General features: G+C 41.2%; 1 protein-coding gene across 6 annotated transcripts in view; it reads right to left on the bottom strand.

Annotated features, from left to right (window-relative positions):
* Positions 1–244: 244 nt before the first annotated feature.
* The window catches only part of Nnt (nicotinamide nucleotide transhydrogenase), a 93,992-nt gene continuing 82,613 nt past the window's right edge, over positions 245–11,623 (bottom strand). For 5 of the 6 annotated variants that reach the window (XM_032898852.1, XM_032898857.1, XM_032898854.1 and 2 more), the window contains exons 20-22: positions 4,480–4,598; positions 3,074–3,189; positions 967–1,116 (exon numbers count right to left, since the gene is read on the bottom strand). In XM_032898852.1, the coding sequence (XP_032754743.1) occupies positions 967–1,116; positions 3,074–3,189; positions 4,480–4,598 (385 nt within the window). Of the gene's footprint in view, positions 1,117–3,073; positions 3,190–4,479; positions 4,599–11,623 lie in introns of all 6 variants that reach the window. The other variant, XM_032898851.1, reaches the window with a different exon arrangement.

The raw sequence follows: 11,623 nt of genomic DNA, 5'->3' as shown, positions 1-11,623 counted from the left end.
AAGAAAATCTAAACTTCTATGAAAGATGTCCCTTTTTGACTGTTCCTTGAAGATATGGCTAAAAATACTGTTACAACTTTTGAGTATCATCCAATTATATATGACCTCACAAACCACAATGGCTTTGAAAAGCAATTGCATCTTCTAAACAATGATGAGAGGTTAACTCTACCTATTACAAAGTAGTAGGTCTTCCTCCAGTGTTAATTTTAGCTCTTTGTCGTCAGAGTCAAGTCTACATCACTTTGAGAACATGATGAACTCATTTATTACTCAAATGGTTGCATTCCATTTAAGAGCACTTAATACAGACCATTCAAGAACACTTAATTGATTGAAATTAAAGAGACCAATTGGCAATGGGACTTTTAAAAATACAACTTATTCCTTTGAAGTTATTACTTAAACTATCTAGATCTTCTACATATTAAAATAGAAGTGAGAAAATAGATCTTTGGAATCTAGAGTCTAGAGTGAAGGCTAATAACCTGACATGGAATTGGCATGATCAATTCAGACTATGGCTAAAATGCAAGAGAACAGGTCAGGAGTTGATCAAAGTTTCAAAATTTGTCACATTTGGTGGAAAAATAAAACACTAAATGCATGTGCCTGTGATGATCAAACTGCGTAATATTCTTCAGACCAAAGCATATCCTGAAATCTTGAATATTCAACTTCTGAGCTCATTTCTAGCTCCCGAAAGGGGGTTGCAAAATCCAATGGGATTGCATCTACAGTGAGGCCGCTCTCTCACTGCTGACAAAATACTCTGCTTTTTGGCAATGGCAATGATAAACAAGTAGATGATAAGAACTCCCGATGCTTTTTGAGAATCAAGGGTTGCTGATCTTGAAAATCTCCATTGTTTTCTGAAGCTTCTTTCGGGCCTTGAGAGCTTTGCTCATCTATAAATGTCTCATTCTCTGTTCCTGCAACCAAAGGCACTGGCTTGATTGTCAATATTCACTTTTGATAGGATTCTCGAACTTTGGCCTGCAGAGCGTCACATGTCTTCTTGGCGTCCCCCAGAAGCATGGCTGTGTTAGGTTTGTAGAAGATTGGATTGTCCACTGCAGCGTAGCCAACACCGAGGGACCTCTTCATGACAATGACCTAAGAACCAAAGATGGAAGAAATTATACTCAACAGGACTGGGTAGGCTCAAAGCGTTGCCTTTTTCTGGTTTTGTTGTTGTTTTAATTCCTATATTACTTTATGACTTTCCTTTATTTATTTAATACATAAAATTATAAATGCACAGTTACAAGGTACAGGTGACACCTCAATACATGTGAGTATTAGTCAATACTTAGACCAAGTAAAACATGTATACCTCCTCTGACACCCATCGTGGATTAATGGTGGCAAGAGTCAAACTACTTCATTCCAGCATGGTGAAATCTACAGGACATTGCCCAGAGAACCCAGCTCTGCAAGACCACACAGGATTTCTTCCTTGAGTGTGAACACGGCCTGACCCACTATTAATTATTCAATAGAGAGATTTTAAAATACACGTGGAGTATTTTTAAATGTATGTTTACATTATATTAATGACCATTTTTAATCATACTCTTATGCCTGCTGGAGGGAAGTTTGTGTTAAAAGTTTATCTTTGAGTGATAAGATTGCGGTGGCTTTTCATCCTTGCGCTTTCTTCTACAGTCTGTGAATAACATTTTCTCATTGGAAAGGTAACACTGTGAGCCCATCTGCTTTCTGTGAATGAGCTAAAGAAAACACACTTGATGCATGAGCTTCCACTTGCAAAATACAACGGAGTCCGGAAATGGTAGGATTCTTGCCTATCACTTCAGAGTAAACTAAATCAGAAAGTTCTAGGACAAAGGCATGTCAAAAACAAAGTAGCTTCTTTCAAGAAGGGAGTTAAAAAGTAACAAGACGTTTGGACCAAGGACAAGGATGGGGTTCATTGCCCTAGAAACAGTGTAGTAACACAGATAGACATTTGCAAATGTCAACCTGCAAATGTCAGGTTGGTTCTTAAGAAATCGAAAGCCTCCATATGGTCTTCTAGAACATATGATATATTCGAAAATGAAAGCTTTGGAAATGTGTTTGTGCCTTGTATGACCTCAGTACAGCAATGCAACTGTGAAGACTTTCAAATATTGACCACGGGTACGATAACGGCCTTACATACATGCACAAGGACGTTTCGCTCAACTCAAACAGTACATCTTAAACTCGTGTATTTACAATAAAAGAAACAAAATTAGTGGGGAATGCTCCCTATGTTACTATAATCCTTTTAAAGCTATATTTTATTTTATTTGTGGGTGGGGGCCGTATGTGCACACGCATATTTTGGAGCTGGAAGATGTTGGAAATCTAGGCTGCTGAAGTTACAGGTGGTGCTGATCCTCCCAGTGTGGGTGCTGGGAACTGATCGCTGCTTAACCATGAACCATCCCTCCAGCCCCAACACTGCCATGATTCTTATAGTGTGTATGGCCAGGAGCAGTAAAGAAACCTTCTGGATCAGAGGACTATTTAGAAGCCTTTGAATTCTCTAAAACCTAGCACAGCTAGCTGCTCGAAGGAGACATATGCATGAGCGAAGCTTCCCTTCTCGGGCCATGTTATTGTTTGGATTTTCAAATCACCTCTCCGTTAGACAGTCCATAACAGCATACAAATACCCCATAAAAAATAAATTGGAAAAAAATGTGCTCGCCTTGGTATATGAAGGCAATGATACTGAGTCACTGTCCCAGAGGGAAGCCATCTGCTTCGATGGACTGAATCTGGAACGTGGCCAGACACATTCCAGTTGCTCACAGCCCTTTACTCAGCTGTGGTTACAGATTTTCTTAATCCAGCCACATAATTTCATCTGGTTCTACTCACAAGGCGGCGGCGGTCACTCAGGTTCTATGGTGTCCTGGGAACAGAAGGAAGCCGGACACGGGGACCTGCCCCTTACGCTATGCTTGTACTCCTGAGCCTCCTAAAAGGCATCGCCAAATCTTGTTGAGTGACCAAAGAAAGTTCTACGTGTATGTATTTCAGGGGACTGTGAGAAGGAATGGTAAGTCTAAAATTGTACCTGTTTGGACTTCCAGACCTCGAGGACTGGCATGCCTGCAATAATAGAGTTGGGGTCTTCCTGAGCTGCTGAATTCACGGTGTCATTAGCGCCAATGACAAGAACCAGATCGGTATCTGTATTGGAAAACAGAGGGGAGGGGCAGAGAATAAAAAACACAATGGGTCGTTCGCACTTCTTTTTAGGCAAATTACAGCGATATTTTAACAATAATAAAACCAAATTCTTCTAAGAGGCTAACTTGTGCCGGGTACTACATACGGCTTTACCAGAAAATGTCAGAGAACTAGAAACCAGCAGGGGGACCTGCACAGGGCTTTACCGTCCTGACTCAAGCCTGCTCTGTGATGCTTATCTTCCCAGTGGATCTACCTAATCTGACTTTATAATTCTTTTATTGTCCCCAAATTATCTTGCTCTTCACATGATTTTATAAGATCTGAATCCATTTTCAACTCTCGAAATGACCAATTAAGATGCAATCTGATGTCAGAAAACAATGTCTAAAAGTCTGTACTGTATTAAAGCTGTGTCCATAATTCCTGGAACTGGCTGGTTTTACACATAATTTAACAACAGTTAAATTTAAAAAGGAGCGTAAAATTAAAATGGCCTAAATTCCCTCTTTAAGGACTATAATTTAAGTGACCTAAGCATGTTGCCAAAAATGCCATGTGCATCTAGACATACACACAATCTCGTTGTTGCTTTTTTCCCTTCCCCCCTAATAAACAGTGTTTTCTTTTTAAGTTTACAGTGGATACTTGCCAGAGGGAACGGGTCTAATTTTAACAAACATGATCTTGGGCCAAACGTCATTACCATTCCACATCTACACAATGACAGCTATAAAGTACAGTGCCTTATCTTATGAAGTCCTAGTACTTATAAATGAAGGGGGAGGGAGAAAGGGAGGTAGGGAGGAAGAGAAGGGAGGAGGGAGGGCGAGAAACCGAAAAAGGACACGAGCTACTTCACTGATCATAACTTGGTACAAGGGAAAAACAGTAAAGTTTCAGACACCAAGAACTCATCCACAGAAGCAGTTCTGTAAATGAGGACACTGTGGCAAACATGCAGTTCAAAGCTATGAGCTACTGAGAGCGGAGATCTAGATTCAAAGGCCAGATCTGCCCAGGTTTCAGACTGACCTATGCACTGTGTCCTGGGGTTCTCAGAACCATTCAGCACTCACAGAATAAAATCTAACTGCGCTTCTGACAGAGCTGCTGCGGCCCTAAATGATGCCCTCCACTTATTTCATGGTGAACTCGTAGTTACTGTCTTCACATCACTCTTTATCAAACTTGGAAGTCTTTGCTAATCCCATCGTATTCCAAATAGAGTACCACCTCATGCACAACATTTAAAGGGTAGTTAAAGCGCACCATCACCCCACTGCTTACCTGGGAAATCACTGTTGATCTCATCCATTTCTAGCACAATATCATAGGGCACTCCCGCCTCGGCCAGGAGCACATTAAGCTGACCAGGCATTCGGCCCGCAACTGGGTGGATTCCAAACCTGGACAGGAGACAAATGAACAGCTGGCCTTACTTGATAGGCCAAGTGTACAGAGGTCCCAGTGTCCCCTCCGAATCTGCACTCCTTGTTCTTGGCACCTCTGCTTTCTCCTAGCTATATCTGATTTCTGCAAGCAGAAGGGGAATTCGGAGAGATATATGGCCATTCTACAAGTGCTGAGGCTGGAAAGTCCAATGCCTTAGGACTTAGAAACCATAACTGCCCTCGTAAAAATAACACCGTAACTTTGGAACTTTACTCTTCCATATATGTCTTAGGTGCCACGAACTTTCAATAGTATTAATTAAATAATACTCCCTCCTTGCATTTAAAAGGCATTATATTTGCTCATGATGCTTTCTGATAAGTCCTAATCTCTTAAAACAGTAAGTTGGACTGGAATTGTTCCCAATTTAAAAGTTAACATCATTCCAACAAATGTTGCCTTAATGTTCAACTGTAGTCCCTGTTGTAAAAGGTGGAGAAAAAAATACGATACACAGGGTGTTAAAGATTCACAATTTTTCAGGGATTGATGCTAAACATCACAAAGGAAAAGTGATAGGACACACTGGAGCATTTAAAGACAGAGTACACAGCACCCAGAGTTCTATAGCTAAAGCAAGAAGCTGGAGCCTTGATCCGTCTCTTCTGACCAGACACACGCACTGTCCTTTGAATATCCTATTCCTTGGCCACCATGTTTAGCTCTCAGTACCAGGCACCATGCCTGCCACATAGGAAGGGTTCACAGAAAGTGAATGAATGAATTTGGAGAAGAAATGCCATTTGAGGGAGGGTAGAAAGACAGGGACAAGGCCCTGAGAAGGGAAAGCAGCCCTCCATTCCACAGTTTGGCCTGAGCTTCTCACCAGCTCAGAGTCAGGAATTCCAGCACAAACATTTGCTGCGAAGGCTGCCTGCGTAGAAACAATATTCCTTTTACACAGGTATTTCTAATCGCAATGTTAAAATGGCAGTGAGTTACCCTTAAGCGCATAGATCATCCCTCATCACGGACGCTCCCTTTTGCAGTAGAAAAAGAGACCCACGTTTTACATTTTACAGAGACCCACAGCTCAACAGCACAGAGGAGAGACAAATGGGACGTCTATATCACAACCCTCCCGTCAAGGCCCAGGCATATATGTGGAAGAGGGGAACGAAAGAGTGTAAGGGTCGGAGGTAGCAGATGGCTTCAAGGAAACAGCATTCTTCAGACGCAACAGGACAGGTTGTGGACAACAGACAAACACATACAAACTCAGAGACTATGGCAGCACACAGTACATGTTCACGCCAGAAAAAAATCATCCCAGCACAGAGGAGGGGAAGTAGGTACAGAATCCCAACCCTAGCTCTTTGGAGAGGGAAAGTCAGTTTTCCTTAATGAAGTGGCATCGAGTCTCTCAACCACACTCCAGGGCAGGCATCACAACACAGACCGAGCCCTGCAAGGTTCTTTGGTAATTTTTGTTGTTGCTGTTTGTTTGTTTGCTTGCTTGCTTTTGAAGAAAAAAAGAAGGAACATGAACTTAGATGGGTAGACAAGTGGGAGAGAATGTTGAAGAAGGGGAATATTGTATGAAATTCTCAACAAATTAAAACATTGGGGGAGAGACTTGTGCCTATATGGACTTACTATTTTCCCAGCCAAATATATACATTTTTTTAAATCTTGCAGGAACCCCTATTTATAGTGAAGGATATTTAATAACACCCCCTTATGCAACCCTTGTCACATGTATATCTGACCAAATTAAAATCCTATCGAAATGATTATCCGAGCCTCTATATAGTCCCACTCAATCCAAAAGAGGGGAAGGAGTCTAGAGCGATGGCTCTGCAGTTAAGAGCACTTGCTGCTCTTCCCAAGGATTGGAGGCACAGCTCCTAACTGCCAAGGTTGTTCACAGCCACCTCTAACGCTAGCTCCAAGAGTGCCCTCTTCTGGCCTCTGTGCATACTGCAGGAATATGCACACGACTCCCACAGGACCTAAATGTTTACCTTGAACCAACACAAAAAAACCCTAGGATAATTACAAGATAGCATCTAAGGCTATTGGGATCAGAACACGGAGAGAGAATGTATAAATTAGTCCGCCAGAGTAACATTTTAGCTGACAGCCCAATGCACACTCCATGTTTTTCTTTTAGAATCCAATGCTGTGTCGTGTGCCTTTTTGGTTCCAATTTTTTATTTAATTTTAATTTGCTTTTTGTTTTTAATACTGCCTTTGTTATCTTTAAATTTCTCTGTCTACCATCTTTATGCTTTAATAGTGATGTCTTGGACCAAGTTAAAAATAAATCGAGACTCTTGGAATATATTAGCTCTTGCTCTAACATCTAGATTAGCTACAGACTGCAGAAAGACAATGTTTCTGTTTGGCTAGTTGTGACGGGTAAATAATCACCAACCTAACCATCATGCTACAATGACTATCCCAAAGGAAGGATCATTTTATATATCTGTTTGCATAATAATTTATTACCCTGAGCTTTGGGGCTCTGTGTTTGGAGCAAACTACATGTGAGATTATTAAAAGAGAATGCCAATGTTTTGAGAGAAATAACAGAGCACACTCAAACTTGTACAAATATATATGCATGCTGATGAGTCAACATGAGTTTAAAACAATTCTGGCCCTTGTGGCTGGCTAATCTCCAAAGTACATATTAACATTAATTGTATTAGACAAAGGTTGGCCATAACCAGCAATTTCCACGAACTGACTGGCCAAAGCTCATCAATGATCCATCATCACATGAGGAATATCCAGACTCTAACGCAGAAAGACTACCAGCCTTTTGGTTCTTCCCTTTGGAGCAGTAAAATGATCCTCTATTATGCGCATACTTTAAAAGCTGAGTCAGCGATCCCTGACCACAACAGGGCTCTGCAAAAGGAAAATAACTGCTAACATGGAATCACGCACCCCGGACTTTCTTCATCACCTCCTCCTACACCATGGATGTAGGATGCATATGGGCATCATGGCGTTCCTCCCAGCAGCAGCTCCTTGAGCATAGGAGCCAGGCCTTGCTGGTCAGTGGCCACAATCCCTGTGCTCTACCTCAGCCCTCACTTAAAAGCAGAAGGGTTTAGATGGCAAATCCCACGAAAACACACTGGTTAAAAAAAATCCTAAGTCTCTTTCTGAAGGAAGAATTTAAGGTTCAGGTAGCAGTTAGTTCTCATTGCACAAGCATTTGGACAATTGACTTAAACACCCCTCAGTTACCTCATGTGGATAATGGGGCTGGGAGAAAAACCTCTATGAAGGGTTGTGGGGATCTAAACAGGAGAATTAACAAATTATTTTGCCTGCAAAGTGCTTTATATCAGCACCAAATGGAGGCCTTAGTAACTGTAATGGTTTGGACATGAGCGGCCTCTCCACAGAATCCCATATTTGAATGCTTGGTCATTAGGGAGTGACATTACTTGGGAGGGATTAGGAGGTGTGGCCTTGTTGGAGGAAGTGTGTCACTCAATGTGGACTCAGGTTTCAAAAGCCCAGGCCAGGCCCAGTGTCTCTCTTACCTCCTGCTGCCTGCGGATTCAGATATAGACTTTTCAATTACTCTTTCAGCAGCACATCTGCCTGTGTGCCGCCAGGATTCTCGCCATGTCTAGTTAGACAGACTAAACCTCTGAAAGTGTAAGTAAGCCCCAACTCAAAGCTTTCTTTTATAAGAGTTGCTGTGGTCATGGCATCTCGTAACAGAATGGAATACTGGCTAAGACAGTAACAGAGTATTACCGTATTCTGCTCAAATATACCTTGGTAATAGGGATGTTCATTACACTCATCGATTAAGTGTATATTTCTTAGTGTTCACATATTTCAAAACAACACACATTTTTACCCTACAACAATGTTAGGTTGTTGGTTTTTTTTTTTTAAGCAACATTCTAAGTTTCCTAATTTTTACCTTGAAGTGCTAACATAGTGTATACTGAGATAGTCCCCTCAAAGCAGGAAGTTCTTTGTACCTGAATCAAAAGAAAAAAAAAAAACCCTAGAGAAATGATACCATCAATATAGATTAAATCCAATAATTATGAACATTGCACATCAGACTCAGTGCAAACCTGGTGATAGCTATTATTCACACGCATGTTTATGCTGATAGTCAAATTTCAAAAGGCTACAGTTAACCATTCAACAGATACCAGTAGGCAAAACAGTGTTGTTGATCTATTTGACAGACACGCAAACATCAGCACCGATGTTAGTGCAATCTCTATAAGTATCTTCCAGCGCTTTCTGTCATTTTTGTCTTTCAACTGTGAAAATCATCGTCTTTGATGGAAGCTTATGTAACAAAGAAGCTTGGCCCTCCGTTACCAATTAAAAATAGGCTCCAGCCCTTTGCGGGGGAAAGTGGAACAATGCGCTCTAATCAAACAGCCCAATCTTCTGGGCCTCTTTAGCCAAGAAAAAATAAAAACGGGTGAGAATGTGCATGGAGCTGATCGTGAATATCAAGTAACTGGATAAAGTCTGGGAAGGGAGCAGTTCGAAACTATCACTTCCTTAAAGATGCTTTGACAATCCGCGATGACATAAGCTCCACTCTTGCAGCATTTTCCAACCTCGCACCAGGTTTTCAGTGCCATATGTTTTAAAGGAGTCACGACGGCATCGATGCCCAGGATGACAGACTTTGAAAACAGTACCTCCCAACCAGAGTTCACTGTAGCAGCTGCTCTTGGGCATGTGGGGCTATTAAAGATAATAAAATATTCCCCCACGTGGGTCTGACCACAACCATCCAAATAAATCCTATTTTCCTGTTGACATTATGGAAATGTCTGTCTAGGTCAGCTGTGAATCATGGAGAACGGTTTGTTGAATCGAACGCTGTAGACAAAGAGACTCAGTGCAGTGGGCCCTGCTTGAAGCTTCTAGCATTTTCCCAGCTTGTAGAGGCTCAAGCTTCAAACATCGAAATGCTCCCTGGATGGTTTTTAAAGACGTACTCTATAACCTTCAACTATTTGGCTTTAAGTCTTTTTTAGTCTGTGTACAAAATCACTTCCATATTTAGTACCATTGAAGGGTTAACATCCCTTCCTTTACTGTGATTTTTCATTTTAAAAGTAAACTGTATAAGAAAAGCAATGCATATTGACCGTATCTTTGAATTCTGCCTTCCCAAATCCACACAGTTTTCTTAAGTATTTTGGAGACTGGTAAATTAGGAAAAAGACAAAGAGAAAAGTAAAAAGAGGATTGCTAGAAATCTACTTCTGTTTTAAAACCATAAATATTTCTAAATCATTAAAACTGTTGTCATGACTTCTAGTAGGTGGCCTCATCCAGCCTTTATATGAGGGTATATGTGTAGTTTTACTCTAACTTGCATGTTATGATTAGTTGATATCCCTGGGAGGCCTGCTCTTTTCTGAAGGGAGATGGAGAAGGAGTGGATCTTAGGGAGTGGAGAGGAACTGAAAGAAGTCGGGGGAAGGGAATTATGGTCAGGATGTATATGACAGAAGAATGGATAGACAGATGATAGATAGATAGATAGATAGATAGATAGATAGATAGATAGATAGATAGATAGATAGATAGATAGATAGAAACTGTTGCAAATACTTGTAATTTTATGTTGCCTGGGCATCCATTTAGAAGACAGCACTAGCACATTCAAGAAGTACAGCTTAGTCCTTGACATTTTCCAGCTTTCTGTCTCCTGCTCCCTGAGGCTGATACAGATCCATCCCTACACAACTGGGCTATGCAATCTCACCGCTGTAGCCATAGATTCCTACCCACTCTCTCTGAACTCATGAACTAGAGCTCCTCACAGAGAAATTGCTCAGGTACTGCTTTGAACCTTAGCGAAGATCTGGGCGTCTAGGTATCTATCTCTTTGTCACCTCAGCTGCTAGGCTGAATGTGATGGTTTCTCTTCTAATATTCCCAATTTGGCTTAATCCTCACTCCTCTTCTATCTGGGATTTATAATAAACTGTTTCCATGAATCACACAATTTGTTAGGCTTCCTCTTTTATCTAACGTGACCAACACACCCTCTCCACTGCAGGCCTCTCCTAGGGACCGGTCACCATGATTGAAATTTACTAGGTATATATGAGTCAAGAGGCACAAGGGGACCAACCTATAATGAACATCACAGACTGGCCATCCAGGCATTAGATCATCCATCAAGAGAACAATGTCTTATGAAAAGCACACTATAAACAGACTTGCTACCTATTAGGACTCTAATCCAGGTCAGGGCTAGATTTAAAATCACTCTTCTAACAGTGTAGAGAAATTTTAACCCAGCGACATGGCTTCTGTGGCAAGGAATCACATCCAAAGACCTTTTAGGTCTATGTGATCCAGCTGGAATGAAGACAGTCTCTAGATTACAGTAGGATCTGGCTGGGACACAGACACATCCTTAGTACCCACCTTTAATCCCTAACAGTGAAGGTAAGGTTAGTTTGTAGACAGAAGAAGCCATATTTGAAAGTGATATCTAATTGAGGGGCAAAGTGATGAATCAAAGATTTGATATCTATCTATCTATCTATCTATCTATCTATCTATCAAATAGAAGAATGAGTCAGATAGAATATACCTGGACAAGTGTATTCTATGTATTTCCACAAGGACAAGAAAGAGAAGCTACTTAAGAGCAGCACAGGAAGAGAGAGGAGTGGTGTATGTGTGTGGCAGTTTTACCAGAACAGTTTTACAGAGACAGGTTACAGAGAGAATGAGCTAGGCACAGGTGAGGACAGAACGAACCATAGAATGAGAAGGAGCTGAAAGACTAGAATGCATTGCCAATGTTAGTATGAGGCCAAGCAGAGCAATTCAGTCAGAAGCCCAGAGAAGCCAGATTAAATCAGTCAGCTTGGAAGACTAGACTATATAGAGCTAGAAACTTCCAGGCCTACATCTAAGGATAGTTTGAACAAAGAAAGAAACGCTCTGCATATTTGCACAGCTTGGGGTCCAGCTCTCATCTCATCCCATCATCTGAGGAAATAAA

This window comes from Rattus rattus, chromosome 3 (assembly GCF_011064425.1).
Source record: "Rattus rattus isolate New Zealand chromosome 3, Rrattus_CSIRO_v1, whole genome shotgun sequence".
Lineage (NCBI taxonomy): Eukaryota > Metazoa > Chordata > Mammalia > Rodentia > Muridae > Rattus > Rattus rattus.
Note: the sequence above shows the minus strand (reverse complement) of the source record. Positions and strands in the feature narration are given on the sequence as shown.